General features: G+C 25.9%; 2 protein-coding genes across 7 annotated transcripts; one reads left to right on the top strand and one right to left on the bottom strand.

Annotated features, from left to right (window-relative positions):
• Positions 1-137: 137 nt before the first annotated feature.
• On the bottom strand, positions 138-16,402 carry LOC112684075 (putative sodium-dependent multivitamin transporter). Of its 3 annotated transcripts, none has more exons than XM_025555381.1 (11): positions 16,219-16,402; positions 4,190-4,334; positions 3,906-4,127; positions 2,949-3,173; positions 2,298-2,413; positions 1,976-2,218; positions 1,741-1,915; positions 1,442-1,654; positions 1,219-1,382; positions 303-513; positions 138-235 (listed from the first exon to the last, which is right to left on the bottom strand). In XM_025555381.1, exons 2-11 carry the CDS (start codon positions 4,295-4,297, stop codon positions 191-193), a joined length of 1,722 nt encoding a protein of 573 aa, XP_025411166.1. In that variant the 5' UTR covers positions 4,298-4,334; positions 16,219-16,402; the 3' UTR covers positions 138-190. The 3 variants fall into 3 exon arrangements, with proteins under 3 accessions (XP_025411166.1, XP_025411165.1, XP_025411164.1); XM_025555380.1 differs by lacking the exon at positions 16,219-16,402 and adding an exon at positions 7,794-7,894; XM_025555379.1 differs by lacking the exon at positions 16,219-16,402 and adding an exon at positions 4,586-5,042.
• On the top strand, positions 8,992-24,309 carry LOC112684077 (putative deoxyribonuclease TATDN1). 4 transcript variants are annotated; one of them, XM_025555382.1, is made up of 7 exons: positions 14,071-14,195; positions 15,072-15,223; positions 21,922-22,101; positions 22,188-22,377; positions 22,438-22,644; positions 23,869-24,072; positions 24,176-24,309. In XM_025555382.1, the coding sequence occupies exons 2-7, from the start codon at positions 15,127-15,129 to the stop codon at positions 24,276-24,278; spliced, it is 981 nt and encodes a 326-aa protein (XP_025411167.1). In that variant the 5' UTR covers positions 14,071-14,195; positions 15,072-15,126; the 3' UTR covers positions 24,279-24,309. The 4 variants fall into 4 exon arrangements, with proteins under 4 accessions (XP_025411171.1, XP_025411167.1, XP_025411168.1 ...); XM_025555386.1 differs by lacking the exons at positions 14,071-14,195; positions 15,072-15,223 and adding an exon at positions 8,992-9,058; XM_025555383.1 differs by lacking the exons at positions 14,071-14,195; positions 15,072-15,223 and adding an exon at positions 21,432-21,825.
• The last annotated feature ends 2,685 nt before the right edge of the window (positions 24,310-26,994 follow it).

The raw sequence follows: 26,994 nt of genomic DNA, 5'->3' as shown, positions 1-26,994 counted from the left end.
CCCGTTTTAGGTCATATGCGTTTATAAATAATACATAATATATTTATATATATAAAAAAAATAATAACAATTAAAAACAAAATTTTTTTTTTTTATTAATTATACCAATATAAAAATGTCTTCTAACAATAGTTTAATAAAATTAATTCTATATCAAAACATGCTACTATAAACAATGTTTATAATTATCTTAACTGCATAAATGATTATTATCTTCAACATAAGTCCTTTGTTCCTATAAAAAATTGTATAATTTTAGTAACAAAAAATAATATAATAAAATAAGTGATTTAAAAATGAACCATTTTGGTAGACTTTATTTTTAGTAATAATCCATGTTTTCTTAATCGTTTCGCGACAAATGGGGTGAATAGATCTGGATTATTACAATAAGATTCTTTGAAAACTGCACTAATAATAAGTGCAACTATAAATGTAACTATAAATCCAAGAACTATATAGTACATGTAACTAATACGATATAAATACAAATAGTTGCTGTCATTTTGTAACCTTAAAAAAAAAAATAAAAAAAAAACAATTAATAGACTTGCAATATAGTTATGCATACATAAAAATATCTATATGTAAAATAAAATAAATTTTAGATTGTATGAGAAAAATGTGATAAAAAATGATTAATTATTAAAACAAAACAATTTGGATTTAAGACTAAAATAAGATTAAATGTTTTTAAAGAATCTTGTTAATTACAAAAATATTTTAAGTATCAAAATTTAATTCTAAAGCTTAATAAAAGTATTTAAAATTTATTTCTAAATATATAAATGTTGTTAAACTATATTGAAATATAAATTTAATTATTACTAAAATTAAAAATATTTATATACTAGTTAATATAATTCTGCAATATACACATATCAATAAATGTATATATGGCATGCTAAAAAAACCTAATCTCCTAAAATTGTTTCAAAGACTCTTTCAAAAATGGATGTATCAAATTAAATGAATACAGTAGTAATTAAAGATAAATTTATTGATAAAGAACATTGCTTTTTATGTTTATTATTTTTAATAATAAATTATTACTGAATATAATGTATTAGGTGGGTTGTAGATGGACTTAATCTCTTGAGGCAATATTTACACAGGAATTTATAAGATTTCAGTTTTTTCTCTCTCAAAAAAAAAAATTATATCGATACTAATAAGTGTATTTATCGAAATATTTTAAAATAAAATTAAGGTTATTACCCTTCAAATAATTTAACACCCTGTTCAACATTTGGTATAGTTTTATTAATCAACACTGAACATCCATCTGTAAAAGTTGGTAAATTTTTAATTGGAGGTTTAGGTCCACCTAGTCCAAGTGTAAATGAAAATATCAATCCAATAACAAGACCAATTAAAGAACCCTAAAAAATAAAATTATATTTAGTAATTATTTTACTATTTAAATCCTTAAGCAAAATACTTTTTGATTGACGTGTGGTAAAAGCACTCCAAGAGTAAATACTGCTAATACAGGTCCACCAATAATTCCAAATATAGTAAGAGAAGTTTGTAGTACAGAATCAAAATATTGAGCCAAAAATGCTAATAATAAACATATTGCACCATATATAAGGACTAAAATTTTCATAAAAAAAACTAGTTTTTTATCAGTAATGTCTTGTTTCATTAAAGGCTAAATGTATAAACAAAAAAATTGTTAATTATAAATGTGATATTTGATAAATTTAATACACCATTTAATGTTTGCATAAATTATACCTTGACATAATCTTCCATTGTAACTGCAGCTAAAGAATTAAGTGCTGGCGATACAGAACTTAATGCAGATGAAAATATACCAGCTACAAATAAACCAGTCAATCCAGGAATATTTCCCATAGTATCCAGTACATAAAACGGCATCAATTGATCTGCTCTTGATATACGACCAGACCTTCAGAAAATGCCTAAGTTACAATTTTTTCTACCAAATTTAAATAAAATTATTATGTACTTAATTGGATCGCAGTTATAATACTTGGAAAACATTGCCAACCCAGAGAAACATGTTGAAATAGATAACAATGACAATAATGGTAAGCTACACCATAAAGATTTTACTGCTGTTCTGTAATCTTTCATAGTTAAATACCTTTGCACTTGAGTTTGATTGATAGCATATAAAGAAACATAGGTAAACATACCTCCAATTACTAAGCTAAACCAACTATGTCTTTCTGTTGGATCTATATTAAAACTAAAACCATTTTTATAATTTTAAAAAATATATAGTTCAAATTTTGAACTTATAATTGTTTAAGAAAAATGTAAAGTACTTATTAAATTGAATTCGGCCATATTTATCAGCAATTCTCCAAATTTCTAATATTCCACCAGTATCATACATAGCAACACCAATTACGACATATATTGAAGCAAACATAAGTAATGACTAAAATTTCAGTTTAAACAATTAAATATTTTTAATAAAAAACATTTTAAAAATAAATATAATAATAAATTAAATAATTAATGTAATGTGAAATATTATGGAGCCAGATTAGCGGTGCAACTTGGAGAGATTGGGGGTTGTGACCCTTCTCAAATATTTAGTTACATAACCTTACAAATATACTTCATTTTTTTCACTAAACACCTTCCAAAATTAAATTATTTTCAAATGTATTATTCTTCCCCTCATCTTGAAAATAAATCCTGGTTGTGCCACTGAGCCTAATATATTTAATAATTTATATAAATTTTAATTTTGAATAAATAATAGTAATAAAATTGCAAATACAAAATAAGTAACAATTAATACAATAATTTAATGCATAGTTGCCATAAACAAAATAAAAATCCATTATAACCACATTACTACTGATTTCAATTTAATTTTACCATGAAGTATGAATTTAAAAATAAAAATAAATCTTTTTATTAAAAACTAAAATTTGTATTAATAATTATTTGAATAATTGAATTACTTGAAATACATCTGTAATAATAACTGCTTTAATTCCTCCAATAGTTGAGTAGAATACACACACTAAACCAACTAGTGTAATAGAAGATATTAATGACAATCCAGTCACAGCTTCAAGAGCTATTGAAGGAGTATATAAAACTACTGACATATAAAGTATCATTTGTACACTAAATGCCAAGGATGTAAAAGTTCTAGTTAAACGACCAAATCGTTTTTCTAAATACTGTAAAATCAAAAAACTATCATTTTAGTAACTTTAATAACATTGTCATATAATATGATTTTGCTAAAACTTTTTAATCAAAATAATAACTTTCATTTATCTCTAATGACTTTTTCAATTAATGTGATGCCAAGTAAACCTTAGTTGAAAAAATTAATATTCAATCATTGGTGTTTTTTTGAAATATAAGCAAAAACATAGTCTACGTTGGATTAACACAAAAGGAATTTTATTTATATGAAAACAGAAACATACAGTATTTACTCAACAGAATAAGTTTATAAAAAATGTAATTTGGTATATTTAAATAATATGAATAAGCTTTAAAATTACCATAGCACTTAAATTTTTCTTCACTATAATTTATTCTAAGGCATTAAAATTAAAAAGAAAAATAAATGGGGAAAATTAATACTTTGTATTACATAAAAATACATCATGTTTATTATTTATTTTTTGTATCATGCTTATTAGAGAGACCTATTGCAGTACTTTCTTGGATCAATTATTTTAAAGTAAAAAGTTTTATAGGTCCAAATAAAACTATTTTCCAAACAATTATAATCAATTAAAGTCATTGCTAATTTCTATAACCCATTTAATGTTATTTTTAATGTCATGTTAAAAATTACTCAGATATTTTGTATATTATCCTATTTACTTGTTAAATACATAGCTAACATATAATTTTAATTATATCTTGATTATAAAAAAATAAAAAATATTACTTACTTCATAAACAGATAAATTTCCAAGTTTAAAGAAAACTGGTAAAAATACATATGCAATTATTGGTGTTCCCAAGATATAAGATACATTAATGACAACAAATAGTGTACCATAAGAATACATTTCCGCACTTACGCCAAATAATGTAATAGCTGACATAAAACTAGCCATCAAAGAAAACGATACAGGTAAAAAACCTTGATTCTTATTACCTAGCATGTATTCCTTTAAAAAATAATAATATTAAAATATGTAAAAATGAATAAAAATAACAAATATCAAATTACCTGAGTCGTTTTTTGTTTACCACCTGTAAATCGATAGTAAATACCAATGAAGGTGGATAACATCAACATAATTCCAAATACAATATAATCAACAATACCAAACGCCATTATGACTATTTGTCATGAAATAAATGGGTACGTCTAACTGAAATACAAGTTTTTAATTCAAAATAATAAAAATAAATAACTAGCTAATAAATGACTGATACATATATTTTTTTTTTTAATACCAATCAATTAATGTCAATTAAATTTAATAATAGGTCATTGCCAATTAATATAATTTGATACATATAGATGAATACACATATGCATTATTTAATGTTACAAATAGAAAATATTTATGATCAATGATATATTTAAAATGTAGTCAGTAAGTATAAAATATTGTTCTACCTGGTAGTTATTATTAGTGAATGTAATACACTGTATTGAAATGTATTCGTTTTTTTGTTTTTTTTTTTTTTAGACATTAACAACAGATCTCATAATTGACAACAGATTAATGATCTAATTCTAGATGTATACCCAAAAATTAAATTAAATCTCTTTACTTTGAACCATTCCTATTTAATTAAAGCACTAGAGAAGAAAAATATTTCGAATGACTGATTTTAAACACGTTATGATACTAATAAATGTCACATATTATCCAAATATTACATTAATTACAACAAATATATATAATTATTTCATTATGTCAACATGTGATTGTGGTGGTTAGTTTTCAGAAAAACCAATGACTAAGAAATTATAATAGTTAAAATGATAAGAATAAAATGAAAAATGAAATGTACATATGTATGAACCGAATTTCACATTTGACCCGTACCGGTATTTGACACGTGATTGCATCATACTGATTAAGATATATGTAGTTAGTACAAACGTCTGTGATATTCAATGATATGACAACATTAAATCGTGATAAATTGATAAGAAAAAAAAATCATGAACCTTTATGTAGTCCTTTATAAAGGACCTATAGGTACTACTCTACTTCGTAGTAATTATTATAGAAGCATAGGCGTCATTACGGGGTAGTGAGGGGTAACCATTGCTACCCCACAATTTTTATTGGGGTAGCAAATTAATAGCTATGACACCCCACGAGAAATTTATGTAACATTTTATTGTTTTTTTTCAGAAATTAATTAAATATAATCTTTATCTATATATATAATCAAAATACCACTTGGTCACTGATTGTTGATTGTTGTATTTTTATTAACTTTTATGAACAATTTACTAGGACTTATCCTTCTAAGGACACGTGTTCTAGAGGTAATTTATGTAAATTATGCTCAATATTTCATAATATGTTATTGTGTATTATATATTTAAAGTTCAAAGTGTTAAATTTTGACTAGTTTTATTTTTTTTTAGAATTCACACAGTCAATATGAGAGGGGGTGGGAGTGGGCTAAAGCTCATCCCTCTGGGTTGCCCAATGTTGCTACCCTATGGTTTTATTCCAAATGACGCCCCTGAATAGAGGTCTAAGACAGTGGCTTAGGCAGTGGTGCACACAGGATTTTTTTTCGGTGGGTCAAGATAAAAATATAACACATTTTACAGTTAACAAAATTATGCAAATCCTTAATATATTTTGATTTAAATAATAGCATTGATAATATAATAAACTATTCTATAATCAATAATACTAGGTATTCAATACTAGCTCTTCATATTTCAAACTTGTAAAATTTGTAAATTTTAACCTAGACATCGGAGAAAATTTCGGGGGGGGGGGTGTTACAACCCCTTACCCCCCTGCGTGCGCTACTGGGTTTAGGTAAGGGATTGGGGATTAAAACCCTTCTCAATTGCCAAAATTCTAGGTAGTAATAAAAATACTATGCATACATTTGATATAAAAATACAGATTTATGCATTTTGATCCGAACCTTTTTTAAATCTTATTTATTAATAGATTAAATCTAAAAAAAATTTTCTTTTAAATTTACTTAATATTATTTATTTATATTATTTACTCAAAGACGCCGAATTTGTACTAAGGTGGTGCATTGCACCACCTAAAATTGGTGGATTCAGGTGACCCATTCTGAGTCTATATAATTTAGAAAAACTGGCATTTATTAGCCAGTAAGTATTAGATAGTAGATATCTACTTAATATGAACATGTAAATATTTTGATCATTGATGGCCAAGTAATTGTGGAAACAAATAGCATAGATATTTTAACCTTGAACCTAAATGAAAATAATATTTTTGAGGGTATCTAGGTAGGGATTAGTAGGTTTATGGTTAAAATTTGTGTTTGAAGCACCTACTAAAAAGTAGTTTGGTGCCTTTTTACAGAATATTACTGTTTTATAAAATTATTATGCAAATGTATAACATTTCATAACAAACCTTTATTTTATAGAATAGACCTCTGGCCTCAGTTCTCATAAATATGCATATAATATATAAATATTACTAAAAATAGTATAGTATATAGAGTTATAAAATTAATTTATTGATTTTTATACAGAAAAAATATTAAAATTCATTGATTCCAAAAAATATATAATATATATTACTAGCAAAAATGCTAAATATTATATAAAAAAAAAAAAAAATCAAATATATCCAATTAAGTAGTTACAATTGGATATATTTGATATGCATTATGCACCTACTGACATTCTGTGGGTAAAAATGTATGTACCTATGTACTATTAAAAATTGTTTCAGATGCATAGTAGAGTTCAAGGTTCCATTGCTGTCTGCTTATGTACATGGGTTACGAGTACATATAATTTTGTACGTAGCCATGAAGGTATTCAAAGTTATGTCAACGAACAGAAAGTATGTAGGTACCTAATTAATATGCCATTGCCCCTACATGGATTAACATATTTTACACTTTAATTTTGACTATTTATGTTTCTGTTTAAACTGTTGGTATGTAAAAAACTATAAACATAATTATAGGTATAGTAAAATTGTTATAATTTTTTTACTGTATCAATGAATAAAAACAATTATTCATAAACAATTAAGTTACTTCTAAGCGGATGTTGAAAGTAGTCTGATTTACGAAAAATGTTTGTTATAGGTACCTATATAATGTAATAAACAATAATGAATAATTGTAAAGTATTGAAATATTAATAACTTAAACGTTTTATAAATGCACTAATATATTTTTTTATTGAACATGGTATAGGTGATTAATATCATAATTTAATACCAATTATCAGCTATGAAATAATAAAAATGTTTTATAAATCTTATTACTGAATTAATTTAAGGAAATGAGTACAATAATATAGAAGAAGGCGACAATACAACTTAAAATTATATATTACATGAATTTCCTATGAAATTTGAATTTTTCATTAGATAATGGTTGGCTTATCAAATTACGATAAGAAATTTCATCAAAATAACCAAGTAATTACTAGTAATTAATAAATAATAACAATAAGTAATAGCAAAGAATAATCAAAAACAGTAAGATAAACTAGTATAACAGAAGTAATAAAGAAAAAACTATGCCATAACTACAGAATAGTTAAAACTGGTAAAATAATACTACAAATTATTAAATACATTAGATATAATTTAATAAAAATAACACAAATATAATAATACCTGCCAACTGAAAAACACTTCCGTTACAATGTTTTTGTTTGATGTCAACTCGCAAGTCACAATTGAGAGAATGCCTAAAGCCCTGGAGAATGCTAAGTTTCAATATTTTATGATGTAAAAATGTGAAAAATAAAAAATTTATTTTTAAGAATAATTAAAGATAATAAATTAATTAGATATAATGTTAAATTTCGTTATTCTAGTTATTATCTACAATTATTTTGATCAAATAACCAAATATTTTATCTTCTGAGGGTACTTGTTCTGGTATTGAAAATAGTAAAAGATAAAACTTTTTCGTTTGATAAATAGCAGCAATTTTTCATTTTATCTTAAAAATAGTTTCAAATTTTTTAAATAAAATATTTATCATTGTTTTTTAATACAAGCATTTAAAATGTTATAACTATGTCTCATATTTTAGTTTAAATTCTTTATGATAAGGTAATACTATTTTTAATGAATACTTATTATAGGTATAATACTTATATTTAATTTCATCATTGCTGAAAATCGTTTTTCGAATGCAATTTTTTTTTTATTTTATTAATCGATGCAAGATTTATAGTTATTATTAATTTATCGGTTAAGAAAAAGACTAACACCCGGATTTATTGGTTTGTCAGTTAATTTATATTTGTAAGTAAATATTTATTAAATACTAGCTGACCTGGCTAACTTCGTACCGCCCCGGATTTATTGGTTTGTCAGTTAATTTATATTTGTAAGTAAATATTTATTAAATACTAGCTGACCTGGCTAACTTCGTACCGCTTAACTGTCGATTTTTTTTTTTTTTTTATAGTCATTCTCTACTATCTGGGATACCGGGCTAGTAAGATAAAAAAAAAATAAAAATAAAGTTGATAAGTCAACAGTTACATTATGTCAAAAAATAAAATTTATAAAACACTTAAAATCCATTTAATAGTCACTAAAAAATCACAATGAAAATTACAATTTCAGATTTCTTATTATGATACCTACTTAATATATTTCATTTTATTTTTACTTATTCTAAATATAGTTTCATTTTTATTTTAGTACTTTATGGTACACGATATTTTTTGTTTGATTACCTAGCGCGTAAACAAACAGAGCAGATGGTTTTCCAACACGGGAACAAGCAACATACAATTGACCATGCGAGAAACATGACTTTTCTAGATTATTACCACAAACACTTAATGACTGTCCCTGGGATTTGTTTATAATCATAGTGAAACCAAACTGTACTGGAAACTGTATTCGTTTAAACTCGAATGGTAAGTCATTCGGAATCATTGGGATGTGGGGTATCAAAACGTTTTTTCTTTTTCGCTAGGAATATCATCTTAATTTTTGAAATTTAATTCATTTACATCAGTGTTTTTTGAAATCAGTATAGTTCGTTCGCTAAACCAATCATAGAATATATAATTTGAGCAACATTTGGAAACAATTTTTGAATGAGTTCAGCTTTTAATTGCGTTAACAGACAAAAACTCTCAGGAAAGATAATGCAGCTAGTCAGCACATCGATAGGAAATTTGCCATTACTAATATCAATGAGTTGTTTAGAGAATATGTCACCAGATTGATCATTTTGCAACATGACACACATCAATGCACGATGAAAAGCATCGTGCATTGGGCGACTGGGTGCGACCATCCCCAATTGACATAATAGCTTGTTTGACATCATCAAGCACATATCCTCAATGAAAATCAATATCTGATTGTAAATTTTTTCACTTATTTATAATTTCAGATTCCCTATCCTATTGCATATATTAAATAAAATATCGTCACACATATTATATTTGTATTTTATCCACAAATCAATTGGTTTTGATGGTAAGCATGTCCATATGACAATGGAAAACAATATTCGTATTTGATGAGCTTGTGATGAAATTACAGCATCATTGAGAGTTTGACCCAATGTACATCGTTTTCTAACTGTTGCAAACGATGACAGGCTTCTCTGTAAGATTCACACAATTCACCATCAACTGTTCATAAATGTTGGAATGATGTTGGGCCATGCATCTTAACTAATAGCAGCCGTAAATAAAAAAATTTATCGTTGCTTGGATAAATGGAATAAATTCGACCTATTGCATCGGTTGTATATACACTGAATAACCTGGAACCGGTTTTCTTTGTTTCCTTCGCATACATTTTTTTCTTGATCGATTCCAAGTATAATATTTTGGCATTTCAGAATATAGCAGTGTTTGTACAAAATGATCATTTTAACACGTCTCGAAAAAAATGGTTAAGGTAATAGTGAGCTCTCTGTACTGCATTCTGAGCTGTGAAATACACTCTCTGTCCATTTTCTAAGTGCACGACTAAGTAAACAACTGTGGGGTGTCTTTCATGAATTGGAAAAGAAAAAATTTGCCGAACTGCTTTATTACTGTTAACCTATCGGTCCATTTGGTATTGAGTTACTTCATCATTTGAATTCTCTGCACTAAATTCAATCACAGCCAAAGCACTTTCTTTAGTTACATATTTACATATGTACTTGATAGATTTTATTGAATGACATCATTCAACATTGATATGTGCTTTGAAAGTTTTTGTTAAGATCGGTGAATATGGGACAATCCAGCGATTATCTATTACAATATCTTGTTGATTTATTTTGACAATTTTTAATCTTCCATTGTCTGCTAGCCGACGATATAGTGGATAACCATCATTTCCAGTAATTGTTTTCGATATTAATGTCCGTAGCGCTTTGAACAATTACCATCTACCATACACGGTGCATTTTGATTAAGTGTTCCACATGGACCATGTTTCATATTTTTGATAACTACCTCACGCAAGCCAGGATCTACTTGTTCATTAGGGATTTCAGCTAATATGACTTCATCAACTTCATCTGGCCTAATTTTTTCAATCAATCAAATCAAAATGTGTGCATTTGGCAATCCACGTTTCTGCAACTCTACAGAATACATCCAGTAGCGTATTTTACCAAACACACAATGTTTAACAATTAAATTAATTTTATATGTCAATAGTTCTAATTGACTTTTAATTTTACTTTTTTTTTTAATTGACTTTTTTTCAATCTTTTGTATGAGACTATAGTAAAGTATTGTTTTTAGACTTTCAGGCAATTTTTAAATTTTTCTCTCCGTAAGAACCATCCTCGTACTTCAAGGAATACTACAAAAAAAAGAATTAGCGAGTTCGGTCCGGCCGATCTCGAGTTTTAGCGAGACAAACGAACAGCAATTAATTTATATAATTATAGATTAAATTAAATTAATTTAAATAATATAAATATACTTTAATATTTATTTAAATATAAAATGCCCCCTCTGATATTTAACATTATCCTTTTAAAATAAGAACAAAACATCTGGTTATAGCTATTACTAAAATGCGGATTTATATGCATTAAAAACTAACCAAATATGCGCTAAAAAACCTTTAATATGCACAAGTATATGCACTAATGTGTTATAGTATGAAAAAAAATATGCACTTGAAATTTAGCAAAAAAAATTTAAATTTTGAATATTTAAATAAAATAATACATTACAAAAATTAAATTACAAATTATTGAACCCTACTGTAAATACTTTTTTTTTTTTATTAATAATAAATTAACTTTGTTAGTGAAGTACAATAGGTAAATATGAACATAAAATATACAAGTGAGACATGCATTATATGAAGAGGGAAGTCATCCATTGATGAAACCCAACGTAATATTTTATTGCGGATTTATTTGAGTAAGTCTTTACACCATTTTCGTTTCAAATGATATATTGAGTTCCCAGGAAGAGTTTTGCATGAGAGTGATGACATTTTTGAGTTTGGATTTGTAGATAATTTAGAATGGAATCTAGAGTGGTGATTAGAAGCTAATTAGCTAACTATTTCGATGTTTAGATTTTTATGCAGAGTCACGTTGGATTCATACCAGGGTGCAGAAGTAACAAGTCGAAGGACTATTTATTGGTACTCCTGTATGGTGCAGATTTGAGAGGGTTTAGCACAACCCTAAATCTGAATGGCTTATGCTCACATGGGTCTTAAAAGTGATTTATACATAATATTTTTTGTGTGTATAAATAATACATATCCTTTAATATTTGTATATTCTTTAATTTAAAGGAATTTTTTAACTAAAATCATTTTGTATGTAGTTTTTACCAATAAAAAAAAAATAATTTAAAAAATATATCCTAAGTAAAATTATCTTTCCTAAATGCACATTGCATTGTACAATAATTTTAGTTATATTTTCAAAAACCATTGATTGGCGTTTTTCCGTTAATAAATCTTTATATCTTGAAAATTATTATTCTACATCTACAAAAGTATTAAGTGCGTATTTGAAATATTTATATCATTTAATTTGGAGATAAAACTTTGCCGGTTTGAATTTACTCACTTTTGCCATTTAAAAACTTTAATATTATAGTAGTCTTCATTTTTTATAATACTTTTCTACATTTTTCATGAACAGATCTATCCATTATATTATAATACTTAGGTAATAAATATTTAAAAAGAATAAAAAAATTATACAATAAAATATTGAAATATAATCTAAAAGATAAAATATGCCAATAAAAACGTAAAATAAGTCTTTAAAATAAAAATAAATGGGTAAATATCAAAATATGCTCTAAAAAAAATTGATTGTTTAAATCGCTGTCATAAAATAAATTTTGTATTAACTTAGCATATCATACGATCAACCAGAATAAATAAGCAAATGCATATAAATCTGTGCTCTAGTTATAACCATTCAGTTTTTTTTCAAAAATCTTAATTTTCAGTTTTAGTTTATCTAAAATAATGTTAGATAATAAATAATGAATAATTTTATAAAATAATATATAGGTAGTAAAGCGGCGTTTTTGTTTAGAACAGCGGTTCTCAAACTTTTTTTTTCGCATACCACTTGAATATATTATCAGTAATGTACCACTAATAATAGAACCATATAAACTTTACATAATAAAATACATTTATTTTAAATATAAAGGCATTAAAATACTACAATAAAATTACTATTTATTTATTAATAAAAATGTATTTGTGTTTTTAAATTAATATAAGAGTTAAATATCAAATTTTTAATTTCCATTCTATCACGGCCTTTCGCGTACCACCTTATAGTCTTTCGCGTACTACTAGTGGTACGCGTACCACAGTTTGAGAACCGTTGGTTTAGAAGTTATAAAATATTAAAAATTTCTGTTTTTAATATATTTAAGTTTATTTATTTATGTTTGCATTACTTAGTAATATTGATCTCTTTATACTATTTTAAATATAACAAAATGTAATATTAACATATATTTATAAGTAAGATACTGTTAATATTATTAATGATTACTCTTTATTACAATCAGTTAAAACACAATTTTTTTTAAATAATATAAAATATTTTTTCCAAATATAATATAAAATGAATTTCTTAATAAAATATAAAATATAAAATAAATTTCTCTGTCGGAATCCTTAGCATTGTCCCACCGAACCCTAAGGTTCTCCGGAAAACACTTTGGGAAATGCTGGATTAGTTGATTTGTAACTATATATTTACTACACCCCCTAATAAATTTCAAAGTTACGTCCATGTTGTGTACCATATATATTAGTCAGTGGCATCTCGGCTAGAGAACTTCAGGAAACCGACGTTAAATTTGTAGCATTTTACAGAATGTCAAAGGAATCCTACAAAGAAATTGTAGACATTATATCTTCTGCCATTTATCATAAAAATACCAACATGAGAGAATGTGTGAGAGAAGAAAAAATTTCAATTTCAATTTCATCAACAAATTTAATATTGAATTCCTCCATAGTTAAAATTATATATAAATAAATAATATTATATGACGAAAATAAAAATGTAATTTCGTGCGACGCGACTGCCAAGCAGCGATCAGTACGGTCGCTCGTGTCGCAGTCGCGTCGTTATTAAATTGCGTCGTTAGTGGATCCCATTAACTTTGATAGGAAATCGCTCATATCGCATATATCGCATAAATTGTGTTGTGTGTGAATCGCCTCGTGTGCGGAGGGCCTTAATGTAGTGACAAACAAACAGATACAGAATGGAAATAAAATAATTTAATATTAGTCAGATAATTGTGTGCGAATTATAAATAAACTATGATACAGTGTTTCGAACAGTGTACCGTTATTATCGACGATTATTAACAATTATTGAAGATAATTAGTGTACACATTACAAATGTCTTTACACATACTATAACATATATATGTTATATATGTATTCAATATTGCTTAAAAATTAAAATCAATGGTTTCCAAACTTTTTTTGACGGAGATAGGAATCGTACCTTTTTCGTTTTTGGTGGAAAAGGGCTGCCATAGCCATGGAAATGGTCAATATAATTTTGGCGGAAACCGGTAACTCCTATTATAATAACTAACATAATATCATTTATTGTTTTCATCTTATGAAAATATAAAATTATTATTTAGCTATTAGCTATTATTAGAGGTATTAGTCGTTTCCTCCAAGAAACTCAATTTTCGTTTCTACCAAATCTATTTCTACACAATTGTCTAAATTATAGTTTGAGAACCATTTAAAATTACCCAGGGGCCACTACGGGAGGCGGTTCTTATTGACCCCCAAAAAATTGTTTGACTTAATTTTCGGATTCATATTTTTGAACTTTAATTGAATTTTATAATTAAATTTGTGTATATATATAAAGTCAAATATTTCTTATAATTCTATAAATTATTTATTATTTCAAATAATTGTTGCATACTTTTTTAAAAATGTCATTCTTAAAATGTTTTATTTTTATATTCTTCTATTGCGTTTGTTGTATTTATTAATCGTTTTTTTTATATTACATCTTACAGAATAATTTATAAAATAAATATATATATATATAAATTCTAATACATTCAATAAATACGTATATTATTCAGTGAATAATATTCACGTTTCACACTTTTATGTTGTCACAGTACTAATATATTCGATCTCAGAACTCCAATCCCGATAACACAGACACTAATTACGCATGATATAAGTTAGAACTTATAATATTATATAGTTCGATTTATATTTATTTATAATGCATGGAAATTATTGAATGTAAAATCAATTATCTCTTATATATCTTCAATTTAAAATGATGGCTTATTCCGAATCTTGATATATATCGACAATCGATAGAACTGCAGATAAACAAGGGGTTCTCAAACAATATCACAATAATATAAATAGAAATAGATTTGGCGGAAACGATGACCGCCCATTATTAGTTGCAGGCTTCAGCCTACGGAACGCCGTTAGCAGACCGGTTTTTGTCGGCTGTCGATGCAGACGTCGCGCGTCGTAACAAGTAGGGGACTAATAAAGTTGCCGCTAGAAATGAGGGCATTATACGTCGGCCGTAAAGGCGGGTTTATACGAGGCAAGTAATTAAGCAAATCAAGTTGCTCAGCTACTAACTACGGTTAGTTAGTAGAGTAACGATAACAATATTGCTTCAATTAATTTATAATTCGTAAAATTGCAGTATAACTGTACAAACCCCCTGGGCACGCCACTTATGGTAGTATAGTTTACTACATAATGTGTACTATGTATGTGATATATTTAATACATATATTGAAAATCTGATGTGTATAGAGTATGAAGGTATAATTTAATATTATTAAAAAAAGCTTTATATACATATATATTTTTTTTTTTTAATATATAATAAATTATATCAAACATAAATAGTATGTAACAACAACGAATACATATTCGTTTATTTATAATATATATATGCTATATTTATTGTTGAAAATGTAAATAACTTAAACCATTTAAATAGATAGACTCAGTGGCGTACAGAAGATTTTTGACAAGGGTGTCGAAAATATATATTTCGAGGTACTCACCCACCCCCACCAGTAAAATCTGAGTTTAGACATAGTATATAACTCTTATTTTTACGTGTTTTTAGTTTATTCTCACTAACAAAGATACAAAAAAAAAAAAATAAAAAATTTTAAAATAAACTTGATATTAATTAATTTTTAAATTTTCTGGGTGTTAATTTATAAGTTTGTGTAGCATAATTTTTGGGATTGAGCCCTACTACTTATTCTCATCTGACGCTTTAGTTCTATAGTAAAAATAATTAGTAGGTATGTAGATTTGGATACCTGAAAAATTGGTTAGTATTAAATTAAACAAATATTCATACAAGTTCACATAGAACTAGCTATTCACTAATTCTCTGACACCCCTGACGCTCACTGTGTGCGCCAATGGGTAGACTATTAAGTACGAGAAATTTACGGACAATAAAATATTATATAAATATTAAGCTATTGCTTTCATATTTTAAATATTATTTTTAAGTTTATTTAATAAGTATTTTACTTGTTATAAGTACCAACATTTAATAAATCTTACCTTTCACTCTCAGTTGTTGCCTGTTTGACAGTTTCTATTGAACTGAAACTTTTTTTTATTTTACATTTGTTTTCTCCGTATTAGTAGGTATCTAAAATACATATCAAGCTTTAATAGAATATTAAAATGCATGTTTAAATTTTAAATAAAGAATGAATCAATGATCTAGAAGAAGTAGAGTTTACTACATATAAAAATGATTTTTGATAATACGAAGCTGAGAATACATAAATTATACTATCTAGTTCAAATATATAATGTAAGTGATCTATAGAGAAAGTGTTTGACGTCAGCATACGCTTGTAAGAGGATCAAAATCAGATTGATAATGATTATTAAAAATATTCACAATGACTTCTTATAATCATAAGAGAGGGAGATTTTACTTCATTATTTACAATATTTTAGATTTTTAGTGAAACAAAAAATAATTGATTATAAACTTTTTCTATAATCACCTTTTATAGTAGGTAATATAAGTGCAGTAATAGTTGTACCTATGCAATAAATATTTCAATTGAAAATCATAGTATCGTTTCCCGAGCAACAAAGACCGAGTGTTTGAGCATATAATGTATAAAATTATTATATAAATTTTGGTTTTAATATTTGTTGTAATTAAAATTGAATAAATCTTTCACAGGGTCAGGTAGCACTTGTCATTGATCACTAGTCACTAGTCACTACCAAAGTAACTAGTAAGTTTTCGATTTTGAACTAAGTGAACATTAATCTGGTGTGCAAAATCCTATATCATAGTAGTCGCAGAGTTGTCACACTGATGGTTGAGAAATTACGAATAAGTGCCTATTGACTTCTCAGAGATGTATTATGAATGCTTAACGCCTGGTTGAATGAAGTTACTGTATGTGATATCAACTTGTGATTACTATGAGTGGTCAATAATGTTATATTAAGAGGTTAATAATAATAATGTTAGTACATAAAGAACACAAGGGGTGGAAAACGTTTTTGATTTTTTTCGTTTTCGTTTTTATTTATTGATTTAAAAAATATCGTTTTTGTTTAATGTTTTTAAACGTTTTTGATTAACGTTATTAAAAACGTTATTTTTAAATAGTGTTTATCAATAACGTTTTTAATAATTTTGTTTTTTTTTTATATACACTTATTTCTTATACCTAACTTATAATAGTAACAATGAATATTTAATATATTGAATTTAGGAATGCACTTAAGTTATAATTAATATTATTCTTAATATTTAAAATTTAAATTTCAAATCAAAATTATAATTTATATTTTATATGAAAATAATAATTTTTTTTTTTTTTATTTTGAATTAAGAACTATTAATAATCTGTTCTCCTGGTACAATAAGCTTAAGAGATATTCAAATTATAATAATAATAGAACCAATACAAATCAATAATAAAATTTAAAATTTAAAATTAAAAGATTTTTAAATGTGCATTGGTAAAATGACTAAAGAGTAAGTAAAGACGTAAAGTAAAACACTATTTCAGACAGGCACGGATCCAGAGCAAAGGTCTGGGAGGGGCCAACTACAAATTACAATAAATTATCAACATATTCAACATAATACATTCGTATACTATATCAGTGGTGGATCCAAAGTGAAGTTAAGTGGTTAATACCCCCCCCCCTCCACTTTGAGTTTATTATACTAAATATTATTAAATTATTCAGAAAATAACCAATGTCTGGATAAAATATGTCCATTACCCTACCCCCCTCCATCCAGAAATGTGTGATTTTTTTGATGCTTATAATTAGTACGTAATTTGTAAAAACGAATTTTTTAAAATACAATACTAGTACCATTGATTAAATATACGTAATATATGTATATTTAATCAATATCAATCAATCAATCAATCATTAAATCAAATTTACCTTTCCAAAGTATGAGTGTAGAGTTTTAAATTTTTTAAATTTTTGATCCATAATGAAATAGGTAATATAATATTAATAATAATAAAACGATAAGTGACCATCAAATTGCATATGTATTACAATGTAAATTAAAATGTAACAACGGAATTACGGAAAATTAAAACAAATGAAAAAAACATAACCAGTAACCAAAAACATTATAATAATACAAAATATAATACTATAATTATTGTTATTGCTACTGCCTTGTCTAATTCTTAAACATACTTATTTCTTATCTATTACATATATAGATATAACATAATGATAGCAAATAAAAACAAATCTTGTAATAAGCCAAACGGTTTCCCCATTCTCGCTAGCCACAGAACGCCGTTGTTGCATTTGGTAGTTGATTTTCAAAATTGTAAATTTTACGATGGGTGTGGTGTATACTTATTATTTATAAATTATTAATTATTATTGGAAATTGCAATGATCTCAAGTAGAGCATTTGCGCATTCTGCGTTTTCAACACACGTAAATACTACTAATTATTACTAATATTACTCAGAATGTCTGGAGGGGGCCACGGCCCCTCGGCCCCCCTACTGGATCCGTCCTGATTTCAGATTTCTATTAAGTCATGTTATTGTTACAATTAACTATAATAGCCAATAGGATAATGAGTAAGTATAAATAAACAAAATGAATTCCTAATCAACTGCTAAAATCAATAGATAATATAATCATATTATAATAATTGAAGCGGCAACCATGTTAAAGATTACACTTTGATCCATGATCGTCGTCGTGAAAGATAATAGAATTTTATCGTCATCACTGTAATGTGTATGTACCATGTGAACTATAATTAATTATTGCGCTATGCTATTAATATGTTTTATTTGTCAACAATTACCTATTAGTTATCAGAATTATTAACTTTTTATTAACAGGTATATTTTTTTTTTGTAAAAAATAATAATAGTATAATACTATAATTTATTTTCGTTTTCGTTTGTGATTTCATTATAATAATTTTTTTGTTTTCGTTTTATTAATTGATTTCGTTAATATATTTTTTTCGTTTTCGTTTTTCATTTTTTTTTCGTTTAATAACGTTTTTTAAAAAACGTTTTCAAAAATGTTTTCCATCCCTGATAAAAAGGAATTAAATTTATCCTTGCATAAAAATGAAAATGACTGTACTTCTAGCCAGCAATTTGTCAATGAAATGCTTTTATATCATCTGAGAACTGAAAAAAAGTAATAACTAGGGTACGGAGTAATATTCTATAAATATTTTTAAAATATGATTCTTATATTCAACTTGCAAATACCTTTCATAATATCAAATATCTTGATTAATGAGTAATTATTCAATGAAATTGTATAGTAAACTCAGGAGCGGATAGGCATAATCTGACCGGCCTGGAAAAATAGAATACAGCGGCCCGCATGATTATATCCAAGTTTCAACTAAACAATTACCTCAACTTTGAGAGAACCAACTTGGCAATCACCACCTTTTTTTCGATGCTCTTAAATAATATTTAAAATTATAATATACATTATACTATCCAATTTTACACATGTTTTGCTCTCTTTTAACAACTCTACGATTTTTATCTCTTTTATTTTATGCACCTTCTTTTCTTTTTAATTCGTTTTGAAACATACCTGGTTATACAACATTTTAGCAATATTATACTATTTACATGGTTCGTGTATAATTATTGTGGAAAACCATGATATATCAGTAATCAACTTTGCCGTGGAGTTTTATTAGTGATTATGTATAACAATTTAAATTTGAACAATCAGTTATCATTATAGCACGGAATTATATGCATTGAAAACCAATCAAACATGCGCTAAAAGATCTTTAACATGCATAAGTATATGCTCTAATATGTTAAAAAATGCATTAAAGAAAAAAATTTTGTACTCGAAATTTTGAATAAAATTTAATTTTTAATTTTTGATTATTTAATTAAAATAATACATAAAAAAATTACATTTAAAATTATGTTATACTACTGTAAATACTTTTTTTTCTTTTTCATTTTAAAGGAATTTATTATGATATTTATAGATTTAAGTTAAATTTAAATATATATTATCAATATTATATATATTTTTTTTTATTTCGAAGAAATATATACAATCTGTTATTTAAAACAATAAGTAAATTTGATCAAATAATATATAACAATAACATGATTAATGTGAGGAGGAAATTTTTCATTAACAACACCTTAGAATATTTACTTTTAGTTTTTTTTTTATTCCATATTAATTTTTATATAATTAATAAAGTAAATCTCTTGACCAATACCTTTTTAGCCGACGTTTAACATTACCAAGGAGAGATATGGATAGCATATTTCGGATGAGAAAATTTGAGTGACTTGTTAATTTGCTGTGGAAACGTCTGTAATGTATTTTTGCAAGTTCTTTGACGGTGGGTATTTTTAGATCTTTGTGAAGAGATTCATAAGTGATGAACCACGGGGCTCCAGTTATGAGTCTAAGACTAATAGAATGAAAAGCTTGGATGGGTCGTATATTAGAAGGTTTTGCGGGACCCCAAATTTGTATGCCATATGATCAGACTGGTCTAATTATAGCTTTATATATAAGAGTTTTGAATTTGAGTAACATTTTGGATTTGAGGAGTGGTCTAAGTAGATGGAGACGTGTATTTGCCTGCTTGCGCTTGAACTTGGTATGTTGTGCCCATGTGAGGCACTTATCTAGAATGATTACTAAGTATTTGTTTGAGGGTTGGATTGGAATTGGTTTATTGTTAATTTGAAGTTGTGTGCATTCGTTACGTAATTGTACAGAAGTTTACTTGGACTGATTTGTCTTCATTTATTTTGATTTTTCATTTTTTGGCCCAGTAGTTTATTTTGTTTAGGTGTGGAAGTATTATATTTATTTAATTTAATTTGTATATATGTACATGTATAATAGTATTAGTAGTAATATTTTTCATAGGCTCATTTTCGCCAATATAAGCAGCGGCTCACTGGGAAAATCCCGGTGTCCCGGCGGCCCTATCCATCCCTTAGTAAACTTTTATACTATTATTATAGCTAATTAATTGTAATACGAATTTGAAAATACTATTTGCACACAGCACATAGCTACAATTTACATGAATGCATGATTGCTTTTAAAATTTAAAAGTTGATTAAAATTATTTCATACTTTTATTCTTATTTACTAAATTTAATCACGATTTATGATTTATTATAATAGTAATGATAGATAAAGCTAAAAGTATATTTGATTAATTCGATAATCAGTTAGTGATCTGTAATGCGATCATGTCGAGTGTCCTAACCTGTATATTAGTTGCTTCCCAAACTTTTTCGACTTACGGCATCCTTTTTGATCTAAAGTTTTTTCATGGCGTCCTTCCCCAAGTCATAGCATGACTAATCATAAGGAAAATTTTAGACCAGATAGTATTTCATGATGGCGCGGCGTCCATGTACAGACATCACGGCGCACACTTTGGGAACTGCTGTATTAAACCGTGACCACGATTATAGATAACTCACGAGGCATGAGATAGTTATCTAAATGTCAAAGTATTTTTAAAAATATAAATTAATATATTATTTTTTATACTTAAACTAAACTAAAAAACCTATCATTACTATACCAATTTGTGAATGAATATTAAGTTAAACGTTCTGCAGTGGATTTCAAAAATGTCTTCTATACCATTTATTGGTACATAAATTATTTTGTAGTGTTCTCTATTTCCTTTATTATTAATAAAAATTATAATTAATTACTAAATATTAACTTTAAGTACTTAAATCTTAGATATTGGAGCAAATTTAACAGACCCTATGTACAAAGGAATATACAATGGCAATAAAAAACATAAAGAAGACTTAGAAAATGTTTTAGAGCGTTCTTGGGAGAATAATCTTAAAAAAATAATTATAACTTGTGGCAGTTTAGATGATTCTATTGAAGGATTAAAGATAACTTCATTAAGTGGTAATTAATTGCAATATTTTAAAATTGTTCATTATTTTAATATAGGTAAATGTAATATTTTCATATTTAAAATACATTGATTGTAGATAAACTTTTCTGTACGGTTGGTTGTCACCCTACTCGTTGTGATGAGTTTAATAAAGCCAAAAGTCCTGAAGCTTATTTAAACAGTTTAACTGATGTCATAAAAAATAACCAATCAAAAGTAGTTGCAATAGGAGAATGTGGACTTGATAACCAAAGATTACATTTTTGTTCTAAAGAGGTTCAAGAAAAGTATGTATTATAAATTATGAATACCATTTATTGGAAAATAATTTGTAAAACATTGATTAGATATTTTGAAATGCAATTGAAATTGAGTGAACATTTTAACCTGCCACTATTTTTACATTGCCGTGATGCAGCTCCTTCATTTATAGGTATACTTAAAAAAAATGCAGATTTTATTAAATCAGGTGGTGTTGTACATTCTTTTGATGGAAGTTTAAAAGAAGCTGAAGAAATTATTAAATTAGGGTTTTATATTGGTATCAATGGATGGTAAGAAGAACATTATGTATCATACATTTTTAAGCATTTTATTTGTTTTTTTTTGTACTCTTAAAATATTGAATTTCTCAAAAGTAAATTTGTTTATAATTTATACTATAACTTGTTAAATTTACCATAAATTAATTTTACAAGTTTAATAAAATATGGTTTTATTCTTAGTTAAAATTAAAAATAACTAAATTAAGTTTACTTTAAAAATTATTAAATTATTTTCTGATTTATAGATATAAAGATAGTTTAACATTTCTGAATTCTAATATATATATATATATATTTATTTATTTTACATTTTTAACTTTATTGTTATTTATTATATTAATTTATATAAATAAATGTTTTAAAATTTTTAATCTTTTATTAAAAGTAAATATTCTTGATTTTTGAATTAATGTTATAATTTTGTATTAATTGTTTGGCTATTTATTTATTTAAATAAGTTCTGTGTTTAATGTTTTAATGCAAACTTAAATGCTTTGCTATTATTTATTTTTATAATACTTTTGTTAACATTTTTTACAGTGATAAGTTTAGATTACATTAAACTTAATTACACTTTAATATTTTACTACATTTTTGTATAATTAGCCCTGTTAATATTATTTTAGTTTTCCTAACCTTGGTATTTCAGTTACTCATTTATAACAATTGTATTGGATAAAAAGGATTGAATTCATCTATTTTTAAATTATAGGCAGTATAGTAGCTATGCAGTTGTAAAAGAATTACCTACTGATAAGGATAAATTCTGAAGTTTCTATGAAACATCTCTAGATATTTTTCACTGTTTATAGTACAGTTAGTTTAACCTTATATAACAATTGTTGATACTAACTAGAGAATGGCTAAGATTTTATTTTTCTTCTTTTTTTGTTAAATAAAGTAAAATTATAATGGTGCTATTTATTATCATTATTTAATTTTATATTTATATAGTTATTGCACTAAAAACATTGCTAAAAATAAATATTTTTCATACTACTATTATTTTGTAAGTTAAATAAACTATCTAAAATGTAATTTAATTAAAATATTAATATTTTTATAAAATATAAAAATAAAATGCTTAAGCTTCCAACTTTTGTTTAGTGAAACTCGGTGCGCATATCTATTTGTTTTTGAATTTAATGGGTTCATGAAACTAAAGTTTCCCATTATATGAAATTGGTTTCTTAAAAATTATTTTACTGATTGTTAATATTTTATATTTTATAGTTCATTACGAACAGAAGACAATTTAAAAACAATTTCAGAATTGCCTATTAATCGTATCATGTTAGAAACAGATTGTCCATGGTGTGAAATTAAACAATCCCATCCATCTTATTCATATGTAAAAACCAAGTTTAATTTTGTAAAAAAAGAAAAATTTGTTGATGGGTTTATGGTGAAGGGGAGAAATGAACCATCTACCATTATGTAAGTTAATAATTACTATATATATATATTATTTTTAAACTCCTTCTAATAACATTCATTAATAAGAATTCAAAATTTATATTTACAAAATGTATGTTTTCAGACAAGTTTTAGAAGTATTAGCTTCATTGAAAAAAGAAGATCCTGTGTCTTTGGGTAATCAAATATATCAAAATACCATAGATTTATTTTTCAAAGAAAAATAAATTATTAGTAGTTTTTAATATCTATCTGTTCTATTATACTAAATTGTAAATTAACTATTGTTTAAACTGTATTATTGAATATGTTATATTTATATTTTGCTTATGGCGTAAGCCAGTGGTTGCCAACCTATGGTAAGTGGGCTGCATCCGGCCTACATGTCTCTTATATGGCTAGCATTAATTTCCAAAACGAGGAAATTTAATTGAATGTCATACTAATTATTTGTGAATGTGGTCTAAAAAGGTTGCCAATCACTGGCAGAAGCAATATTATATAGTGTTAATTTTTTCAAATGACAATAAATATTTCAAAATATTGTTCAATTTTTTAAATTTTTAATTGAATTATGTGATATTTTGATTTATATTAACTAATAAAAATATAAATTACCTAAAGCACTATTTTATTTTACTATGAAAATTTATATAAAATTTTATTTTTTAAAAAAAGGTTTATGGAATTTTATTTCAATTTTCAATAGCTCTAATAATCATTCAGCTAATGTATTTAATTAAATGTTATTAAATTTGAAATATAGTAAAATTGTTGAATTGTTATTCAAACGTGATGATGTTTATGAAATTACAAAATTGTTTTCTATTGATTCAATTTAATTCGGACTAGAAAACAATTTTGATTCATGTTCTACTAGTTATTTTTTAGTTATTGTTATTATTATTTTAGTAATTTTACTAATTTATTGGTTTTATGTTTAAAATGCATATTTTCGTAAATTTCGTTTAAAGTTAGAACATTGATAAAATGTATAAATAATGTCTTGGATGCAGAAAATATGTTAAATTAAGCTAATAGAGATATTGCAACTGTAATTTTGGGTAAATTAAATCGTGTTTTTGTGAAAAACAAAGGCTGGAAACGATTACTAGACATTAATTATATACTGGTGGCATTTAATCAAACGAAATTAACTATCATAAGTTAGATTTAAATAAAGCATTAAGTATGTACCTATAACTTCAGTGGATGTAAAGCATTCGTTTTCTTTGTATAAAAACATTCTGTCAGATAATAGAGATAGTTTCACTAATGAAAATCTTATAAAATACATACCTAGTAGTTAATTATTTTTTTAATTTAATTAATTATTTTTATTCAGTTTTATATCTAATTCATGTTAATTTTTGGTTATGCTTTTTTTAAAGATAAATTTGCTTCATTTTTGCTTTTTTAAGACAAATTTTTGCTTTTTTTGTTATTTAATGTGCTTTAAAATCCAAGCCCTATAAATTAGCATATAGGTGGGTACCTAAGATTAAAAAAATATAAAATAACAACTTATAAAAATGAAATTTACCTATATAAATTATAGTTCTTTTTTAATACTTAAGGTAAAATAAATTTTACTCTGCATATTTTAGTTTTTTTTTAGCTAAATTTTATACTTTGTGTTTTTCGTGTATATTTTAAATATGTATCACAATAGTTTTACGTGCATAGACATCCAAACCCTAGTGATGATTCATCACATGATTTGTACCTACTCATATATTTGATATTTGGATAGTGCTGCCGCAAGTTTTTGCGAGGTCCTAGGCAAAAACAGTACAATTTCCTTATTTTTTATTTATTTATTAAAGCTATACACGCCGTTGAGGACTTTTGCATGCTTTCATCAAGTCTTTCCATCCATTCCGGTCTATCGCGTCATTCAGTTGTTTTGTATTGTCGACATCTAAAATATCCTTTACCCTGTCTAACCATCTTTGACAAGGTCTACCTCTTGGTCGTTTTTTTTTTTGGGGGGATTTTTGGTTAATACCCGTGATGTATTGCTAAAATAAATCATGGGTATACGCCTTATTACATGTAGTAACTATCATATGGTAGAAATAAAAAAAACTCACTCATGAACTACACATCCTTAATTATGATTGTTTAATAACAAAAACTTGATGTTAAATGATAATAAATTTGAATTTTTCATTAAAAAAAGAAAAATAATAATAATATAACCGATACCGAATTACGTCATATATATATCCACAACAGGCGCTTACACAAAAAATATTTTTGGGAGGGGTTTTAGGTTGTACATTTTCATAATAATATAATATATATACCAATTTTACTGTATAAAAACATATTTAATATCATTTTCCTGAATTTCGGGAGGGGTTTGAACCTTTAAAAACCCCCCTTGGGTACGCGCCTGATTCACAAGTTGTATTATTTATATTTGTCAAATTTCAATCAATACGATAGACACGGCCATATACCCGCGTATCATCAATTTCTCATGAGCTATACGCCATGAATAAAAATGAAGTATTGGGTATACGCCGAATACCCCCGTATACCCTCCAATAGACCACTGATTAAGACGTTTCTTGTAATATTTACGGCAGCTCGCCAAATATGACCAGCCCACTCTAGACGTTTTGCTTTCAAAAATAATTTAATATTCGGTTTGCTGAATAACATTTCTAGATTTTCATTTTTTCTTCTCTCATATTCACTATTATGGAGTCGAGCAGGTCTGTGAATATTCCGTAGTATTTTCCTTTCAAAAGTGAGTAGTTTTTCTTCATCTCCTTGTGTTGTTGACTACGTTTCACACGCATACATTACTATCGGACACAGAAAAAGAAGTAAACAGTTTCTTTTTTGTACTTTTGGACAATAATCTAGAGCTGAGCATCTTATTCATGGCAAAATATGCTTTATTTACACTATTTATTTTCAGTTGAAACTCAT

This window comes from Sipha flava, unplaced genomic scaffold, assembly GCF_003268045.1.
Source record: "Sipha flava isolate LNK unplaced genomic scaffold, YSA_version1 240_pilon_pilon, whole genome shotgun sequence".
In the NCBI taxonomy this organism is placed as follows: domain Eukaryota; kingdom Metazoa; phylum Arthropoda; class Insecta; order Hemiptera; family Aphididae; genus Sipha; species Sipha flava.
Note: the sequence above shows the minus strand (reverse complement) of the source record. Positions and strands in the feature narration are given on the sequence as shown.